The sequence below is a fragment of the Cordyceps militaris genome, assembly GCF_000225605.1.
Source record: "Cordyceps militaris CM01 unplaced genomic scaffold CCM_S00004, whole genome shotgun sequence".
NCBI classification, from domain to species: Eukaryota; Fungi; Ascomycota; class Sordariomycetes; order Hypocreales; family Cordycipitaceae; genus Cordyceps; species Cordyceps militaris.
The window spans coordinates 3,859,669-3,880,403 of NW_006271972.1; the positions used below are offsets into that span (position 1 = coordinate 3,859,669).

The 20,735-nt window shown below is 51.9% G+C and overlaps 4 protein-coding genes across 4 annotated transcripts; 2 read left to right on the top strand and 2 right to left on the bottom strand.

The window, feature by feature from the left end:
* Positions 1-3,913: 3,913 nt before the first annotated feature.
* Positions 3,914-6,115, bottom strand: CCM_06266 (pre-mRNA splicing factor CLF1; the record flags this gene model as incomplete). The annotated part of the gene is made up of 1 exon (XM_006671407.1): positions 3,914-6,115. The coding sequence occupies one exon, from the start codon at positions 6,113-6,115 to the stop codon at positions 3,914-3,916; it is 2,202 nt and encodes a 733-aa protein (XP_006671470.1).
* Positions 6,116-12,384: 6,269 nt separating this feature from the next.
* Positions 12,385-14,606, bottom strand: CCM_06267 (mRNA export factor mex67; the record flags this gene model as incomplete). Its single annotated transcript, XM_006671408.1, has 4 exons — positions 12,385-12,426; positions 12,484-13,938; positions 13,967-14,089; positions 14,118-14,606. 4 exons carry the CDS (start codon positions 14,604-14,606, stop codon positions 12,385-12,387), a joined length of 2,109 nt encoding a protein of 702 aa, XP_006671471.1.
* A 771-nt stretch (positions 14,607-15,377) lies between these two features.
* On the top strand, positions 15,378-18,715 carry CCM_06268 (helicase C-terminal domain protein; the record flags this gene model as incomplete). Its single annotated transcript, XM_006671409.1, has 2 exons — positions 15,378-15,436; positions 15,490-18,715. The coding sequence occupies 2 exons, from the start codon at positions 15,378-15,380 to the stop codon at positions 18,713-18,715; spliced, it is 3,285 nt and encodes a 1,094-aa protein (XP_006671472.1).
* Positions 18,716-19,916: 1,201 nt separating this feature from the next.
* CCM_06269 (uncharacterized protein) lies at positions 19,917-20,607 on the top strand (the record flags this gene model as incomplete). The annotated part of the gene is made up of 2 exons (XM_006671410.1): positions 19,917-19,979; positions 20,080-20,607. The coding sequence occupies 2 exons, from the start codon at positions 19,917-19,919 to the stop codon at positions 20,605-20,607; spliced, it is 591 nt and encodes a 196-aa protein (XP_006671473.1).
* Between the last annotated feature and the right edge of the window lie 128 nt (positions 20,608-20,735).

Here is a 20,735-nt window from a genome sequence, read left to right on the forward strand (position 1 = left end):
AGTTGAGTGGCATTTATCATGGATAGACGATAGTACCAAGGTCCATACCTTGTTGCCATGCGAGCGCAACCGACCGCAGAGGGGCTGGACGCTGGACGGTGCTTGAGGCTTGTCATGTCGGATCCTCTGCGGGGCTCTCCCCAAAGGTGGGCGGGCTGTCACAGAGGTCACAGAGAAGAGAGAGAGAAGCTTGCACCCGACGTACCTTGCTATGTACCAACTGCCTCTCCTCGTTCACCTAGGTTGAACCACTTCAGCCACCTGGACCACTTGAAAATCACGCCAATGATTCCCCAACTAACCCTCCACCTTCTAACGTCCCTGGGCTAGCTTTAACAGGTAGGTACAAAGGTACCAAACTAGCCTGTTTGCTATTTGCCTATCAGCCGCCAAGATGACTAGATCCAGCCAATAGGCAACGACACTGCTTTTTTTTCGTTGAAACTTTATCCTCTCGGAATTGCAGTTCCTCTTCAAATCATGAAACTGCAGGTTGCAGTGAGAATATTGGACGCCGACGACCTGCAGCGACTGGCCCCCACGGGCTCTCGATCGAGTTGTACAGCAAGCAGCTATTCCTAGCCACCCCCACCACCACAACCACAAACCACAAACCACCACTTCCTTCCCCTGCCGCGAGCCCTCCTCCCCCCTTCACCCCCCGCTAGTCATGCATCCATGCATCCATTCAGCACGGAAAATCAATCCAAGCAGAGACGTGTGTCATTCGTCCGCCTAGCGTGGCAAGCATCACCCTTCAGCCCATCATGCGTGGCGCTCTCCTCTCGTAGCACAGAGATGCAGGAAATGCTCACGTCAATTACCTACCTAGTTACTTACAAGACACGCTACCCAGTTCCATGCGGAGATTCATCCCAAGCACACACCATCCGGGCTCTCGCTTCGCAGGAAACAGAAGGCTAAAAAAAAAAATGGAAAAAAAAAAAACGCATCACCAAATGTGATACTGGATCAAGATAGTCAGAGTGTATTCCCAGTATTTCCATACCCTGCCTACCAAAGGTACACTGCCGGCTCTGGGAGGCATCAACTCACATCTGTCACATTTGACATTGCCTTTTCCAGCGTCAAATAGATGAACTCTACCTAAAACTCCTCAACAACGGCATCCAAAAAAAAATAAAAACAAATATCCGAGCTCCAGATTTAAAATCCAATAAAATCACAACCCAAGTTGCCGGACCGACCAGCCCACTCCGGCATCTGCAACTTGCATATTCGCCTCGGCTGAACAAAGAGGGCCCAGTACCGAATCCATTGGACTGGGCAACTTCCGCAAACAGAGAGATGGGGGGGCGGCGACGAACTCCTCCTTCTCCAAAGGCAAATAGGGGTCCCAAATTTTTTTCATTCTCCATTGCTTCTTCTCATTCTTCCCGTTCGGCCCCTAACTATTTTTTTTCCGACTTTTTTTTTCCTAATTCCCCGCCGAGCACGAGATGAGCGGGTATCTTCAGAACGTTACATAATAATGGTGGCGTTTTGTGGAACTTTCTTCGGCTTGCCTTTCTGGGGCGAGGTGCCAGCTGTCGACCAACCAACATTGTAACTAGATCCCAGGAGAGGGGGCGGAAAAGAGGAACGGTTTACAATTGTCTCTCATTGTGCAGACGCCAATAACTAGGTCGTCTACCAGGGTCCTTTGTCGGAGCGTGCTTGGTGGGTTTCTTGGTGGGTTTCTTGGTGGAAGCGTTTATTAGCCGGCCAGCCGACAACATCACGGCTACGTCGGGCGGCACCCTGCAAGTCCAAATTCCGGGTGAATTTCTTGCCTTTATCTCCATTCTCATCAAATTTAACCAAGTCCTCCCCCATCCCCGCGGCACAACCACTCGCCCAGTTACACCTTTTGCAGGAGCGAGAGCCTCTTTGTATCGACCGTCTTTTCGCCTACCCCGGTAAGGTACACGATAATACAGACCGACTAGACGAGGACCGACGGCAAATTCCTTGCCGTTGATGCGGTCAAAACAGACAGCCTTGCCAGTGACATGCCAAGTGGATATATACAAGCAAAACTAGATTATCAGCAAAGAAATCCCCCGAGACCAGAGTTGACGCCTTGGTTCGAGCGCCAGACCCGGGCCCAAGACACCATGCTATATATCTCTTGTGTTATATTGTCTTTGCTATTTCACTGGGTCCTGTTAACAGAGCCTCATCAGGACCCATCAGCCGAGCCTCAACCGCCTCAACCCTGACATGGGCATGGAGAAGTCGCTGACCCGCTCTCGGGCATATATCCGCATTGCTTCACCTGCCACAACTACTTCTATTTTTTGGAGTTCCCTCAACCACAACTGTTATTTCCAATATTTATCATCTTCTTTTTAGTTGCCTCTCTCGAGGTTGAACAAGGATGTCATTTTTGCACTGCCAATAAGCACCGAACCGGGGTGCTGGAAGGAGATCGCGAACATCCGCGCTCTACGAGAGCCCAGGCAAAAGAAGAAGAAAAGAAAGAACCGCAACACTTCAAGTCTCCATGCTACAAGGGAGCACCCGCCGTCTTGTCAGCCAAAGTGACAAGGACGGATCCTGCGTGTACTCCCTCTAGCTAGTTACAAAGCAGTATCCCGATGGACGTGTGGCGCAGCACACAAAAGACAAAGACAAAAACTGACCAGTCAGAAAACAACAAGAGCTCGTTGTACCATTACTCAGTTATTTCGTGTATATAAAAGAGGCACGGGGCAGCATCAGGCGCGTGCTCTCAAAGTCACTGCCAGACATCAGGCTCACATCACCAACCCGTCATCCCCCCCCCCCCCCCCTGGGCCAGCATCGCCACCTCGTCTCGTGACAAAGAACGCGCAAACAGGCTTGTGCGTATATCACTTACCCCAGTTCCCGACCAAGGAAAAATAAGCCCGTCAGCGGCGGCGGCGCGGCGCGGCGCGCCTGGTCGGCGTTCGGCTGATGTTTCCCTACTGGTTCACCGAGACGCGCCCCCCATTTCGAAAAAAAAAAGCGGTGCATCCTTTCCTACTTCCTTCAGTTTTCCTTGGTTCCATCTTGCAACAAGGTAAAAATATGGAATTTGTTTTGCAGATATTAATTTTCTTGTTTTCATTCCTCCCCTCTTCAAACGTGGTACGTAGTAGTTACTGTTCCGTGGATCAATCGTGTGCAATGAGTCCATGAACTTGTCTTGGGACATGACCAGGATTTGGTCCTGCATGGCAAATGCAAAACAGACAGTGACTAGGCATAAGTGTATATTCAGGTGCTCAGCGCGTCGCGGTATTGACCTAGTTTTATTGCCACATCGCACCCTACCTTAACATCGTGATTGGGATAGGACATTCACAGTGTTCAAGCTTTTCGAGTTGATTGATAATGGTGCCATGAAATTCCTAACTACCACTTCCACCTCTCAACTATATTTGTCAGGAACTGCTAACGGCTTCGATTGATCAAAGTAAGAGCAATGCGGACCAAACCCGGGCCCTAGTCTAGAATGTATAAGCGACAGATAAGAGGAAATGTGTGATGTGGCGGATATGTCCAATCGGAAATCTCTGGCCTTGTCGTCGGGGTCCATGTCAACAAAATATGAAGCCATTTACCGCCCATGGAGGTAAGCAGACACACCCATCTGCGTCAGAAACAAAAGAATAGCGCGAAAAATGAGTTAGAACCAAAGAGTGACGCTCCGTTGCAGCCCGATTTTGCTCGCGCTGCGCCAGTCTATGCAATATACTTCCTCGAGTCCCTTCCTGGGGAATTCTTACACTTCAAACCATCAAAAAAGCACAAGACCTGCCGCGCTGACAGGCTCAGAACGAGAAACGCTATCAAACAAAGGGGGTATAAGCCAACCAAGTCATCCGAACCTGATGCTGAACGACAATGCCTTCGTCGAACCGGGGCAAAAAAGTCAACGTCAACATTATTTACGGTTCTGGTCGCCCAGGTTGAGCCAGCTCATGTCTGACGAGGTGGCTGCCATGGCAAGTTGTGGTTGGTGGCTCACTCCGGAGCTCTGTGGTGCAGCAGTCGCCGACTCTTCTCGGCGATGTTGGTATATGCTGCTTGGGGCACGGTCTTGGCCCCAAGGCTTGTTCTCGCTAGAGTTTCTAAACATCTCATTGATGCTCTCTGGAACTCCGCTCGAGTAGCCAGAAGCGGTCGACAGCGGCGAGACGGGGCGCTCAATTGTGCCGGCAAGGCCCTCAGTCGGAACCTTGCTGACGTATTGCGATACAACCGGGCTTCCGGTGTTGACGCTATTCACTTCAGGCGGGGACTCAAAGTTGAGAGGCGGCACTGTGGCGGAATCCTGAGTCGCACGGACATTGTTATTGGCCGATGTGGACTCCGAATAACGCGAGCTACGCTCTGAGGTGACTGTCGCACGCTTGTTTCCGTAGCCTAGAATTTGTAGCGCGCTTCCTCCTGACCAGTACTTGTTCCATCCAGAGCTGCGCCGCGTGCCATCCCGCGCCGACGTCAGCTCAACATTGCGTGGACGGGGCTCGGCAGCGACAGTGGGGTCGAAAACGATGCCTCTGTCATCGTGAGCCTGCAGCATCGGGTTGTTCGATGGCTGGGGAATGGGCTTGCTGATGGTGCTCTTGAACTGCTTATGCACAGAGCTGGTCGAGCTTCTCGATGACGATCGCGACATCTTCCCGGTAGCACCAACTTGCTTCTGGGGTCCCATTCGGCCCATAAGGATGGCGACAGAAGAATACGATTCGGTGGAGAGAGTAGGATTGTGGCCGCGGTAGTTGACGTGCGAGACAGGAGGTTGCGCGCTCTTGGCAAACGCAATGTTATCCTTCTCGTCAGGGTTGAGAACAGCGCCCTGGTTAGGATTCGTGCGGCGTTTACGGCGCTTCAGAAGAAGCAGGATGAAAAGGAGGATGGCGAGAAATGCCGCAATAGTTCCCAAGGTGATGCCAAGAATGGCATTGGAGCTGGGGCCGTGCTTTGCGGGTGAGGTAACAGGGCCAGTTTCAGTGGGTGTTGCGGTAGTTGAAGTGGCCGTAATGATCGAAGTGGCAAACGTAGAGGACGCTGTCGTTGAGGTCAAGGTCGTCGTGGATGAGGAAGAGGCGAGAATCTTCTGTTTGCCGTCCGCAAGAAGGTCGGTGGCATTGACCCAGCTGTTCTTTTGGGCGTTGAAAATGGCAACAGGTTCCTTGGTGTTGCCTCCGGACATGACAATCATGCCATTGGCGCCTTGGGCCACCGAGTAGCCGTTTCTCGTCGCATCCGGCGCGTTTGTGCTGTTATATTCAGGCCAGTTCCCGAATCCAAAATCGACACTGCGCTTTGTCGCAGGAGTAGCGCCATACATGGCCTGGTTGGGGGCCTTGGCCAAGGGTATACGCGTCACAACATTGGGTGAGCGGCTCAAGTCGAATTTGAGAAGACTGAGTGAGCTGTCACTGGTGCTGGCGACCAGTGTGCCACGGACTGCGGCAGAATCCGACGGCCATGAGTCTTTAACGCTTCCAACCGGTCTCCACCCATCGTTATTATTGGGGTCTGCGTTCATGAGCCAGACAGTTCCATCGTCTGCGGGGCCAGAGATCAGGGCGATATCAGCACCAGCCCAGGGGAAAAGCATAGGCTTCACCGCACCAGCCCTGCCAGAGCGCGGGGGGTTTGCCGACATGACTCGAAGTGGTTGGTCTCCTGACATCTGGATTTTGTGCGTCTCTTGGGAAGCACCCGCGACAGCATTTGGGTCATCCGACTTGAGGCCAGAGAAAACGACAATGGTATCAGAAGCGTCGTTATAGACGACACTATGACCACGGCGGTTCTGCAAGTCCATCGTCAGGGGCGTTAGAGTTTTCCACGTGTCAGTAGAAAACGTGTATTCCTGCAAGCCGGGATAGCTCTTATCATCACTGTAGCCACCGACTACTAGTAGAGATGCTGCATTTTTGTCGGCCAGCTTCTTGCCAGTGCATGAGGGTCCTGTTACCTTGACACCAGTGTTGAGGGGTTTCCATTGCGTACTATCATGCAAAGGCAACGCCCCAAATCCCTTGTCCGAGTAAGAGTATAATGTATCGTCGACAATGACAGTGCAGGCATTGTCGAGCGTAGAGATATCTTTAAGCCCGGGGATAGACATTGTGAATAGCTTGCCCCTTCAACCTGGGCGGTTGTTTGGACGTGGTCAAGCAAAGCGGTCGGTTCAAAATAACATGACTTGGCGGGACCAATTGGGCAGTTCAAGAGGCGTATCGCAGATGCTAGTCGGGGCGAGAACGAGGACGAATGTGCTCGCAGGATGCGATATCACTGGGAAAGGCTTCGGGATTCGTAGAAGCGGCGCGCGTTTTGAAGTGGAGAATGAAAAAACGAGACAAGTGGTGGCGGAATATTCAGCTGGGTATAAGAAAAATAAAATTCAAAACTTGTTGAAAACCAGTCGAAGCTTTGTTTGTTGTTGTTCTGTTTTTGATAGAAAGTGACCTGTTCGTTTGCCCCGTTCAGAACAGAGGATGCGGCGCGCCGGGCGGCGGGATTGTAGAGGTTCGAAGATGAGAAAAAGAAGTTGAAAGAGAAAGCGCGACTCGTTATGATCGAGAGACAAGACTATCGGGTTCGCGAAGCGTGCTTCGTACCAGACGGCATGTATTTGGGCGGGCAGCGGTTGCTGGAATGTAGGGAGTGGGTGCGTAGCCAACACCAACGTTTAGTCTGGTAGCGGGGAGCTGGAGCTGGAGCTGGAATGACAGCTACGCTCCTGGCCATGTAAATAAATGGAAAAGGGAGAAAGAGAAGAGCCTCAACGATGATGTAAGAAACGAGGCAATCAAATGGTGGAAAGAACGGCCAAAAAAGAGACCTGGACAGGTGAGAAAGCAGGAGCAGCGGAACGGGGGAGAGAAAGGAAAAGTGCAGGCGAAGCAGGTAATCAGGAGAACAACTGGGGGGGGGTGCGAACTAACAATACGAAGGCTCGCAGGGAGCTCTTGGGGGGGTTCCACACTACGAGGCGACCCTGGGGGGCTGGCACAGCCTGGCCGTCACGCCAGGCTGGGCAGTTGGGCAGGTACCATTTTAGCTTGCGGGTGTTAGTGGGCAGGGGAGAGGGAAGGGAAGCTGGTAACTGGTAGGGGGGTGGCTGCCAGATGAGGTATCATTGCCCCTATCACGTTGAAGAGTGCGACACTGAAAGCCCGGGCCGTCGATTGGATGCACAAACAAACGGTGCGATACTGAGTGACCGTAGTGCACAGACTAGTAGAGCACAAGAAGAGAAGAGAAACGAAGAAAAAAAGGTTGCAACGGGCAGCAGTTGAATTGGGAATTGCTCGGCACTGACGCTCAGCGCGCCCAAGAGCGCTTTGCTCTGCATGTCGTGGGGCGGGGAGCTGTTCAGGGGATTTTGAGGCGGGGGGCACTAAAAAGGCTTTCGTGGTGCTGGGAGAGTTTGGCCAACCAGAAGGAAGCCAGGCGAGCCTCGGATGGCAGGTTGGGAGCCAAAAGACGACGTCGACGATGAGTTGGAAAGATGTTTTTGCAATTATTTCAAATATTGAAGTTGTTGCACGGGTTCAGATTCAAGTTGTTGCATAAATAAATCAGGATCCGAGCACAAGGCTCTCGTCCCTAGCTGGCCACCGCCTGCAGGTCCCCTGCTCTCAGCCGCCTGCCATCCATTCATCTCGGGCTGCACGCTGGCTGCACACTTGGCGTGTTGGAGGTTCCGGTCAACAGCCTGAAAGGATGGTACCTTTGGAAGCGGCGGTGGTGGCGCCATAATAATACCGGCGCGTACACGGCACTGAGCTTTTTGCATATTACACGCGTGCAAAAGCTTCGCCATTCTTGCATCGATGTGCGTGGCGGGTTTCAGGGGGCGAGTTTTTGAGGGGGGGGTCAATGTAATACTAGCGGTGGGAGGTGAATTAAAAAATGTGAAGTTTTTGGATGTGAAGGGTAATAGCGGCTGCCTCTGTCTCGCCTGTGCTCACCCGCTCATCCTAGACGCCCTGGGGGTGGCTGGCCAGTCAGTGACGTCGAATGGAATACATACTTCGTAGCACCGTTGTAGGCGGTTATGGGTTATGCATCACCAGTAGGGTTTCTTACCAGTTACCAGCGACCCGGCACGGAGAGCATTGTCCAATGGCATAGTAGATGGGGGGCAATGACCAGCCTTCTGAACACGAGATGCGGAGATCAAAGAAATCGAAAAAGCTAGATCGTGTGCTCGGTAGGCATGAATACGAATCTGTCATTCCAGAAGAAAACTGCGCCAAATCGTCCCGAGGAATCGACTATGCAAAATGGCATTAACTAGTACGCGCTGTGCACAATTCCATTGTCCACGCTTGATGGTTTGCCATTGGGCCCCGGCATTGCTCGCTGGGCTGGAGAATGCGGGCAGCCACTCAATATGTAGCGCCAATAGTGCTGGTTGCATAACACCCCCCAGCCCAGTGCACCAGTGCACAGGCATGCCCTTGCACAAAAATGGCCCGCCCGCCGCACCAATGCACCAGTATTATTGGATTATCAATTCCCACCAACAACCACGCCGGGCGCCAAACTGCAAACTTGTCACTTGATGCTCGGCTAGTGGTGAGCCTGTGTATAAGGATAGTTGCATGCTGCACGTCATCGCATTCACCGTCCAACTATGTACAGATTACGGATACAGATTACGGATACAGATTACGGATAACTACAAGATATAAAGCGATTACGGATACCCTCTTCATCTCGAACGACCTACATACCTAGGCAGTTACCAAGACACTGGCCACCAGCCACTTGCCAGGGTTGACAAGTTGTTGTGCCCTGCATTAGTTTATGCATATGTATAATAAAAGTGCTTGGTATTATTATTGTACTCCCGTCCACACAAACGCTCAGACCATACCAACTGACGGCATCAGAGACATGCAGCAAGAAAAAGCACACGATGCTTTCCTAGGTAGTTTATTACTAATTAGTTGCCTTTTGCTCCTACGTAATCATTTAGGAGCACAGCAGAATAGGACAAGACCGTTGCACTGCAGCAAATACAGACTCTCCCCCTATCCGTTCGAATATGTACTACGACAAAGCCTCTGAGACAACGACGCAACCAAGCACTATTCGTAATACTTCGTAATAAGGCCATGTCCCTCTCGCCTTCATTTTGCTCTTGCCTAATTATTAATGTCGGAACTCGAGCTGCCGACGACCAAGCTTCCGTGTCGTCGACAAGCGAAATTGCGACTGGCGTCATTCAGGGTGCGTCCCTGCTGGGAGGCTGTCGAAATGAGCACTCTTCTTACCTACAAGCCACATGCAACCTCAACGCCCATCTATCTTCTTTTCTTCCAGCCAGAAGCAAGGAAATTCATCCCTCGACTACTCCATCCACACCCCCCCTCTCCCCCACCAAAGCTCATCACGATGAAACGCGCTAAAACGGACCTGGCCCAGTTTGTCTGGATATTCCTCTTCAAAAGTAACCACCAACGTCAACCGTCCGACTATGCACTCGAGCACGGTTTACTGCAAACGCGCAGCAAACCTCTAATTCTCGAATTCCGCTCTGCCTCTTTTTTCCCCGCACTGACTTGCTTCCCATTGTCAACGGATTTAGCCTTTCGGCTACAGACCTCGTGGCTACCCCGTACCAGTCCCAACACACTTGCCTATATCGGATGTACTTGCTTGGACGTGTGCGGACAGCAAGACCCAATCTCGACGCCCGTCCTTATTTTGAAGCTTTTCGTGGGCTGACGTGCATGAGCTGTAGACGGGTCTGGAATTGATCGAGTTTGTCTCCACGTTTCGATTATCAAATACAAATGACTCTTCGCAAAAAGTGCGTGTACCCATGTAACGGAGCGACCTCAATTCCCATCGTACACGAGATGTTTAAATTTTGTCTTCAATCGAGTATCCACGCAGGCGGCTGTGTAGCCCAAAATCTCGGTTCCGCGTCACCTTGAGAAATTGGCGCCCGCTGTTCATCATACTACATACTAGTCGTTACAGGCTCTCGCCTGCACAATAGTTCAAGCGAGTGTCCAGCTTTTGCTCTTGTTTGCCCTTTGACTTGAGAATTTTTTTCGTCTCGGCACTGTCCGCGCCACGGGCCGCCATCGCACATCACACCACATCACACGGCAGTAGCCCACGTTCGCAGTTCTCGGCAAGACACATGGCCACCACCGCGAAGCCTTGACCAGCGACTCCCGAGGCCGGCTGTTGCTCGTTGTGAGAGCGAGCTATTTGGATCGGGTCCCAGAAGACCTGCCGGTCTGAAATCATCATCCAAGCCAGCAAAGATGCGGCTAGCAGTGCCCAACTCTACCCAACTATATTTTGCATCCGCAGCACCTGGCGATCTCCGGCTCCTTCAGAGCCGCGATACCGTCGTGCGCTGGTCGCGCGCGATCTACGATGGCCAGATGGATGACGTGAGTGCGATGTGATGAGTTTGCTCGTCACTGCAGCAAACACTTATCCGACGTTTGCTAGGACTGAAACATTGGACGCACCGCGTTGGGGGCGCACAACATGCGAGAGAGAAAAAAGAGTATATTGCTATTGATACGCCAAGGTTAAAAAAAGCGTACTTTACTATTGATACGACAAAGATGAAAAAAGGTCGCGCGCCAGACACACGGCTGCTCGCTACGGAGCCAACGAAGCTTGACGCGATGTTGGATTGTTCCTTACTCAGCATTAAGTCATCCCCCGAACAAAAGTGCGGTGAAGAATAGAGGCAAGTATGATTCATGGAAGAAGAAAGAATAAATAGCGCGTGGCTTGCTTTTCTTTTCTGCAAGCGGTTGCATGGACGGGAACATGCATGTGGCGTTGAAGCCTGCTTGCTACCTATACCTATATACGACTTGACCGCCAACAGCTGTCAGTGCCCAACGGCAACGAAGCCAAATAGTAGTTATGCCTGAAACTGAAGAAGAAGACGATAAATGGAAAGGAGTAGTTCGCATAACTCCTATCCGTACTATCCGTAGATCCTTGACTTCTTTTTTTTCTTCCGACCACAGATCTACCAGCATCCGCCCCGCTGCATGAAGCACATTGATGATTTGGGTGCGACTTGGGATTCAGCCAAGAGGACCTAGACCCGGGCACATTGGGCTGTTGGCCCCAAATTACAATGCTCCTGAAATTAATTTATAACCCCGACCTCTATCAGACGCCCATTATTACTCTATATGTAATGTAGTTGCCCGGGAATACGAAATGCCAGCACAACGGCCGTTGCATTGCCGCCATCTATTCCAACAATAGCGCAACGACCCCCTCCCTCCTCCTTCCCACGCCATTACGAAAAACCATGGTAAAAGATCAATAGCACAGAATGGGAGCAAACCACATCCCGTTTCCCTGCCATTGTCGTAAAGATGATACAGTATTCGGCTTTTGCGTTTTGGGCCCTCCATACTCTGCAGAAGCCCGGCAGATGGAACAATACGCTCTTCTTGTTGTTTGCTTGTTTTTCTTTTCTTTTTTCCCCTGCCGAGGAGGGAGAGGGGGTTCAAACATCTCTAAAAGAAGAAAAACAGTCCACAAAGAGGGATGGCGAACAAAGAAAAATAACTAGTCTCGTCGTTTGTGCATTTGCTCAGCCTTGATACGCCCCCTTCTCTCCGCCCCGCGAGAATAACCACGTAGAGGCACAAGGGAGGGCCGACCAAAAAAAAAAAGGGAAATAAAAGAAAAGAAAAGAAACAAAGAAAAGGGCACTGTGCTACGTACATGCGGTGCCACAAGAACCGGCAGGGAGGTTTTGCCGGCTTCGCGAGAATGGGGAAACACGCGCACTACCCGGAACCGATTTCGCGTGGCGCACTACCTCCAACATGAACAAAAAAGCAGGACAAGAGGGAGGTTCGCAGCGCTGTAAAATACGTCACGATTAATGACGAACGCGGAGAAGTTGTAAATGCATCAGTGTTTAATTTTAACACGTGTGCAGCCAAGCTGGTGGTTCACGCAATCTATAAGTTATCCCAGTACACCATGTCCCATCATGTAACTTTGCGCCACTCTGGCATCACAACGGACAACAGGAAACCCCTGCTTCCGTCCCAATCGAAAAAGCAAAAAAAAGAGAGCTTGGCGGCAAAATGTCATCTGCGCAAATTATGATCAATCTGATACATGTCAACGAGACGGTGGAGGGTTCTCGTCACGCTGATCATGGCACGTCCTGAGATAGGTTGAAGTGGGATGATCTTGTATCGAACGCAGCAGTCCATAAACGCCTTGCCTCTCCAAAACAGTACAGTATGCCACCGGCTGAACAAATTAATCATGTCATGAACAAAGTCAAACCACCACCCGCCTCGAATAAACCGTGTCCTTCCAATCCCATCCAGTCCTCCCAATCCGCATAGCGACCGAGCTTGCGGCTCAATGCCCAGGTGCTGCAAAAGCTTCAGGTGGCAGTTGCGCCTGTGAAACCAGTTAGTCATGATTCCATGTACCCGCAACGGGGTCAGCTGTACAAACCTTTTTGTCGTTGAAAATAGCAAGCGCCCTGTCAAACACAAAGTCCACCTGCGTTAGGCACATCTCAGAGTACTGAGGCGTCATGCCAGTCTGCTTGCATAGCTCAGCGACCATGGCCGCGCGCTGATCAGGCGCCTGGGCCGCCGGGGCCGCTGTTGCTGTGCCGTTGGTGTTGAAGACGTTTGGCAATGCGTTCCATGCGCGGAGCGAAAGAATGTCGCTGACGACGCGGATTCCACCCCTGGCTGGCTGGCCGGGCCCGAGCACAAAGGTGCGCGAGAAGCTCCTCTTGCCCGTCGTGGCACTCTTTTGATCATATTCATCGAATTCGCCGTGCACGGTAATAATGAGGCCATCCACCCCCAGCGGATTTTGTCCGGATGGATCAACCAGGCCCGGAAGAGGATGGCAGTCCATTATGTACTTGCTCAAATCCGTCTTGATGTTGGGATGCTGCGTCAGCGGCAAAAGTTTCCACAAGTCATAGATGCCACTCGCCCCCTTGAATAGTCGCGTGGCTCTGGCGTTTTGATGTGTGATTTTGACCAGGTTCCGTGAGAACCTCAAGTATGCTAACCATGGCAAAGGTGTCGGCGCACTCTCGTCTCTTACAGAGTTGGTGTCGACCGCCAGAGAAAACTGGCTATCCTCGTCGTACAACCTGGTAATGAGGCCTTGACGATCGTTGTCGTAAGCCCCAAAAAATTCCAACAGAAACTTTTCCCCGATCCCATTGACGTCCCTGAAGTCTGGGCCGCTTTGTGGAATGGCTTTAGGTTTCAAAGCTTCCTCGCGCTCTGCAATCTGGGCCGCGGTACGCAGATGAACACCGTTGATGTCCTGCAGCTTGGGGAACCATTCTAGGAGAGTTGTCTGGTAGCTTGGATCGGCGGTTTCAACCGGGTTGCCGGTCATGTAGAGTGTCTTGAGCTCCTTGAATTTGCCCTTCCAGCGCTCCATGGCCTTGATGGTGGCAATCCTGTTGCCGCTCATGTCAAGATTTTTGAGTTCAGGGAACGTGTTGGCAACAATTTCCACCTGCGTAACATCATCAATGCCATTGCTTGCCACGCTTATGCTTTCAATGGCGTCGCGCTTCTCCTGGGCTGTTTTGAACAGGTCATCACAAATGACCATCAAGCCCTTGAATGTCTTGAGAGCTCGCTCGGCATTCTCAAACATGCCTAGCCTGACCAGCTCTTGATCTGTAGACAGGGCATCAAGCTTAAGCAGCTTATTTGCCTGAAAGTATCTTGAGCCTAAAATCGCCTGCAATTTAGCGCGAAGCTCTTGCGTTTCCTTCGACTCCGTCGCTTTGTTAGGCTGTCCAAGCCCCTCCGTCGATTCAACGATTTCCAACGCTGCGCCGGCAAAGCTGAAAGTGTTAAGCTTGATTATTTCTTCTGCATCTTCCTTGCTGGAACCTATGAATAGGTACTCTCCAGTAAGGTGTGCCTGGGTTACGTCAGTAAGTAATCAGTACCAGGGATATATTCCGGGGCATCCAGTCGGTGTAGTTTGTAGTGTGCTGAGAAAAACACATGTCGCGCTCAGCGCCTGGCTTAACAAGTAGCTGTCCGGGGTAGTTGCGGAAATTCGATGCGCCCTGAAACATGGTCAATAAAATTACATACCTTCTTAATAAAAATGGTTCGTCTTTGGCGTCCAGTGGTAAATAAAGAAGCTCTCCTCTCTAGAAAGTTGAGGAGATCCTTAACCCCACCGTCGGAGTTGCTGGAGGCCTTGCTCTGCCTAAGGCCATGTACTCTGAGGTAGGACAGGCTGGTCTTTGTCCTCCCTCTAGTGACGCGGGACGTGGTCTCACCAATATTGCCATTGGCTAGGTGTTTCAGAACGTTCTGTGCGACTTTGGAAGCGCCACGGTTCGTAGTAGAGGATCTCGTATTGGGTTTTGGTTGCCCACCGCTTGACTGTACGCCGACAGGCCTGCCTGACCGCCGGGCAGCGCTGTCCATGTCGAGATCTCCATCTCCGTCAATCTTGGTAGTGCCGGCTCTCTTCTTTTGAATGCCACCTCGAGAGCCAGCCTGAGACTTCATGGAAGTCGCCTTTGACCCGCGTGATGGCTGAGCGCCACCACTGCGAGCACCACGTGGAGCCATAGTTGTTGTATGTAGATGTGAGGTGGTCGGGCTGTGCACGTAGGCTATTGATCGATGGAGAGAGGAAGATGGGCTCGACACGGGCTGCAGCACTTTCGGCGGTTGGAGGCCAGACACTGACTGATCGCACCGCAGGCGAGAAAGGACTTGCGCTTTTGGGTAAAGATGGCTGTGAGCCGACTGCTGATGGAAGGTGGTCGGGTAGAGTGTCGTTGAACTTCGTGGGGTTGGTTCAAGTGGCGATGTTGACGAGGAGTCGGCTCGACGCGTTTTAGGCTGGGTGAAGAAAACTGTCTCAGGCGGATTTTCGGATATATATATGGTATTCGCTGGAACAGAGCAGCAGAGTGTAGAGTCGCCTGCTCCGGGGAACAAAGTAGTTATGAAAGAGACAAGAGAACAAAAATGAAGAAAGTGCAACAATCAACTTTAGCTTTCCGCAGCGGGTTTGTTTTCTGACGCCCCACTTTTGTACCCAAGCTGCAAGGGCACGGTCGTTGCCATAACTATATATATATAGGTATACAAGAACAAAGACGACTAGAAGTATTCAATGTTTCACTAAATAGACAAACCAACAGTAGCTTTGGGATTTTTCTTTTTCGGCTTGATAATCGTCATGGCATGCAAATAATGTTTGCCACCAGGTCAAATCGGAAGTCGGAGTTCACGGCTCAGATCACGTGATGTGGTACTTATTTCGCGTTGCACTCTGCTGAACGCGGTACCAGGCGCGTAAATTGCCTGTTGCATTTCCAGGTGAACTCGACCATGAGCGCTCGATTTTTGAGCTCATACCCGAACAACAAACGCCAACTCGAAGCTATCATGTGAACCACGCGTACTGCACGCCTGAAATAGCGACCGAAAATTCCAACTCAAGCGTTGTACCACCTGGCGTGCCGATGACGGTTGCCATGAGTTCGGATGAATTTGACGACGATATAGCTGACGAGGACTTAAACACCGCCTTTGACCAGGTATCGTCCTCTAATGCCCGATTAAATCAGTCTTCTTCTTCCTCGAATGGACAGACGGCCGGAAAAAAGCATTCGGTGAACCATAATGTGGCAGCAGAGTTAGAAGGCTTGCCCGACGATGCCTTTTCTTCTCCCGAGCCGCCGCCGACCCAGTTTCGGGCGAATACGATCCAGGCTGCGCCACGCGCCGGCCTGCAGCGATCCGAGTCCGGAGTTTATAGACAGACAACCCTCTTTGGAAAGCCGCTCGGTGACACCAGCAGCCAACTACAGGATTCCAATGTCACCAGAGTTTTTCGCGCCGACTTGCCCCGGGAAGAGCCGAGCCATCATGAACTAGATAAGCAAGCCATGGAAACATGGGTATATCCTACGAACTTGGGAGCAACCCGAGACTACCAGTTCAGCATTGTGAAGAACAGTCTATTCAACAACACTCTGGTTGCGCTGCCCACTGGCCTTGGAAAAACATTCATCGCTGCGACGGTGATGCTTAATTACTACCGATGGACAAAGAAGGGAAAGATTGTTTTTGTTGCTCCTACAAAACCCCTGGTGGCTCAGCAAATTGACGCTTGCTACAGCATCGCGGGCATACCAAGATCGGACACTACGTTACTTACAGGCGACATTCAGCCTGTTCTACGCGAAGAGGAGTGGCAGAAGAGGAGGGTGTTCTTCATGACACCACAAACGCTTCTCAACGACCTGTCGCATGGATACGCGGACCCCAAAAGCATCTGCCTCATCGTGATCGACGAGGCTCACCGCGCCGTCGGGGAGTACGCGTATGCTAAAGTCGCAAAATTAATCCGACGATTTTCAAAAAGTTTTCGAGTGCTCGCCTTGACGGCTACCCCGGGCTCGAAAATCGAAACAGTACAAGAAATTATCGACAACCTTGGAATATCGCACTGCGAAATTCGTACAGAGGACTCGATTGACATTCGTCAATATGTTCATGACAGAAACATTGAACTAGTCGTGCTCGACCCCTCCGACGAGATGAATCTTGTTTGTGAACTATTTTCAGAGGCACTGAAGCCGCTGTTGGATAAACTGAGTGCGCAAAATATTTGGTACGGAAAAACTCCGATGTCGATATCTACATTTGGTTTACTGCAATCGCAAAAAGAGTGGATGGCGACAAGAGGCAAACATGTCAACCAAGGCGTTCAATTTATGATGCGCGCCATTTTCAGCGTTCTCACGAGCTTGGCACATTCGATCAAACTTTTAAATTTTCATGGTATCAAACCATTCTATGACAATCTAGTGGATTTTCGAAGCGATCAGGAGGACAAGGGCCAAAAGGGCTCCAAGTACAAGCGGCAACTGATCGAACACCCAAGCTTCCAAGACATGATGAATAAGATTGCCAGCTGGATGAAACGAGACGGCTTCGTTGGACATCCCAAACAAACAGCCTTGGCTGACGCGGTCTTGAATCATTTCATGGACCGGGGTGAGGACTCTGGGACACGCGTCATCGTGTTCAGCGAATATCGAGATTCTGCGGAAGACATTGTCCGCCTGCTGAATTTGCATCAGCCGCTGGTCAAGGCTAGTGTTTTTGTTGGCCAGGCGGCTGGGAAGCGAGGCGAAGGCATGAAGCAGGCGCAGCAGATCCAGACGATTGAAAAGTTCCGCAGTGGCCATTTCAATGTGCTGGTCGCTACGTCCATCGGCGAAGAAGGGTTGGATATCGGACAGGTGGATCTCATTGTCTGCTACGACTCGTCGTCATCTCCAATTCGCATGCTACAGCGTATGGGACGAACCGGTCGAAAACGAGCGGGAAATATTGTGCTGCTATTGATGCGAGGCAAGGAGGAAGAGCAGTTTGCAAAATCCAAAGACAACTACGAAAAGATGCAAACCTTGATCTGCGAAGGCAGCCGGTTCAACTTTCGCTTCGACCTGTCAACGCGCATCGTGCCTCGCAACATACGACCCGAGGTGGACAAGAGACATGTTGAGATTCCTGTGGAAAACACGCAAGACAAGTCGCTACCGGAGCCCAAGAAGAAGCGAGCTGTGGCGGGAAAGAAGAAGGCACCGAAGAAGTTTCACATGCCGGACGGTGTTGAAACTGGCTTTCGGAAAGTAACGGATTTCATGAATGGTCCGGGCCAGAAGACGAAGAAGGCCGAACCGAAGCGCAACCCCGAACTGGACGACTTGAGTAAAGTACCAGAGTTTGATAACGTGGTTCTCAGCAAGGAACAGCTTAAGGAGCTCAATCGATCCTACCGTGACCTGCCTTTTAACCAGAGCACATATGAGGAGACGGACTTGCTTAGCATGACTGCTTACCCCGAATCACAACGACGCCTGGGTCCAACGTGGTTGCTCAAACACGGCCCGCATACCAAGCGGTTCGTCAAGATGCTGCATACCATGAGCACCAACCCAGACAAGTTGGTCCGAGCATGCCGACACAGCGACGGTAGCGCATACCAAGAGATTCCAGTTCGACGATTTGTGGCATCTGATGGAGAGTCGGAGGCGGACGACGAAGTAGTCACGGTGGAACCACAAAATGCAAGGCGAGACTCGTCTGGTTCAACAGGAAGCCTACCGGACCTGATAGAGGTTCGGCGGACGGCTGTCAAGGCGGCGTTGGCAGACATGGCCGCCGAGGCCGAAACAGACGGCGACGACGGCCCCAGAAGAAAGAAACGTAAAACGACCAAGAAAGGCGGCAAGAAGAAGGACAAGCAGAAGGGCGAAGGAAAAACGGCGGTCAACCTCCTGGAGGAAATGGGCGACGATTGTGACAGGACCAGTGATATTTTGGACACGGATGGGTCAGACACCGGTGGTGACTTGGAAGGCTTTGTCGTCTCTGACAATGTGCCCACGTCAAGCATGGGGCATTCACAACCAACGTCGCCCATGTCGACTGGCCAGGTGACGCCTCGAGGCGCCGCCAACAAGTCCAAGCCCTTTTTCGAACCCACGGCCTTTAACGCAACGCAGGAGAGTGAAGGTGTGCCTGAGCTGGGCTCCATTGTGGGATCAATTGGCAAAACAAAGCCGTCGGGCAACGACGTGGTCGCTAGACGGGCTGGGCGTAGGCGAGGAGTGGTGTTGGATGATTCGGATGGTGAGATGGACTGGCTTTAGGTGCTGGCTACGGGATGCACGGGAACTTGGGGAGTCACTTTTATACGGTAAATGCTGTATATTGAAATGCAAAATATAATTGGCTGCGCGATACTAGACTGCTGTGGTTAGAGTTGGGAAAAGTAAATAAATCAGGGGCGTTTCGAGTTATAGATCGAAAAGTAAAACTACTTAGATGGCTGTTAGCACATGTATCCAGAGATTTGCAAAGAGCGTGATGTGAAGTAGTTACATGACAAGTTTTCTAGTACGAGACAAAGAGTCACGATACCCGAAGGGTAGCCATGATTCTCTGTCTCGCTCCGAGGAAACAAGTCACATAATTATAAGAAAAAAAATCTCCTTTTCAGAAACCCAGTTTATAAGCACCACGACCCCCAGCGACGACCAGACGGGCCAGCCCCTTATGAACGGACACCAAAAAAGGCAAACCCCTTCCTCTTCTCGAATGCCTCAGTCACCGACACTCCCTCTCTAAGACGAGAAGCGGCCGGCAGAGACCAAAAGACAAACGAGTCGAGAAAGAGACAAATCCGCGGGGACAGGCAAACCTAGACGGCCGCACGCGAGCGGGGGTTCGTCTCAGACGGCTCTTCCTGAAGATTTGAAGGGTGTTGATATTATAGAATAATATCGACGAATCATCATTTGGAGATTTTTTTCTTTGTGTCGGCAGGAAAGGATTGCGTCTTGTTTGTAGGCAACGTACCGTTTTGGAGAGAGGGGGGGTTCGAATCGGTTCGCTGTGCAATCGAAGAGTTCACGGGGAAAAGGGGTTACGGAAAGTGATGAAAGCGTTTGCGATTTCTCGTCGCTACAAGCCCTGCCTGCATCGCTGCGAATTGGGCGTCGAGATGTTTCTCGGATGGTAAGCTCGCAAGAGGTTGGAGAAGACAGAGAACGAGAGAGCATTTGCCCACTGTTGGAAAAAAATACTATGGTGGGTGGGGTCGACCGCCCAAAGTGGAGTCCATTCGCCCAAGCAGGCCATCTCTTGTTTCTCTCCTCTTTCTGGCTCCTTTTTTAGCGCCAATTCCTCAGGCGCTGTAAGCCCCGGGCGCGCCAACCAACGTCACTGGTCATTCCATCTCCGTCGGCTGCCACTGGTTTCCCTTCCTCCCCGTTTTCCCTCTTCCCGCCCCCCATCCTCCTTGCCACAACTTCCGCGCATCAAAGCACCTGTTCCAACGACTCGAGAACCATGGCGCTCAAGGCCATTCCCCTCCTCAAGTTTGTAGGGACCGTGTCCCTCGGCTTACTAACCGTGCGTTTGTTCGCCAATGAACTCCCCTTCCCCCCGCCAGCGAAACAAAACGAAACGAGAGGCCATTCGGCCCCGCAACTAACACAATATTCTCTCGCAGGGCGTCTCTTACGCCGTCTCCCGGCTCGCCCTCCCCGCGCTGCTCTCGCTGCCCTCGTCGGCTGCTGCCGGCGACGCCCTCAGCCGTCTCGGCAACTCCCTCCGCGCGCCGCTCCTCACGCTCTCCTCGCTCGCGGCCCTGCCCCTCGCCCTCGCCTTCGTCCTGGCCCCGCGCCATGCGCGCCATCCGTATCTCGTCTACGCCTCGGTGCTCGCTGCCGTGAGCGCCGCCGCCCCGCGCTTCCTCGTACCTGCTCCCGCCGCCGCCGCCGCCGCCACACCTCCTGCCACCCGCCCGAAGCAGCGCGCCGCACACATGGAGGCGAGCTACGAGGTTCTCGGTGATGTCCACAGTGAGCCGGCGAGCGAGGAGGACATGGATGAGCTGGTCAACGGAGAAGACGTCCGCGGCCGCGTGCAGGGCCTCCAGCGTGCGTATGCGGTGCAGGCGGGTTTGGCGGGACTGGCGTTTGCCATGTCGGTGGTAGGCCTCTGGGGAGATGGTGCCCCGGTGGTCGTGGTATCTTGAAAATGATGCAGAGGAAGGGAACCAAAAAAATACTGTAATGCTTCTTCCCCGTTGCTTGTTGACAACACCACATCCACCACGCGGTCTTTTCGCTTGGCCCTTGTGAAAAATACACGACTGTTTATTCT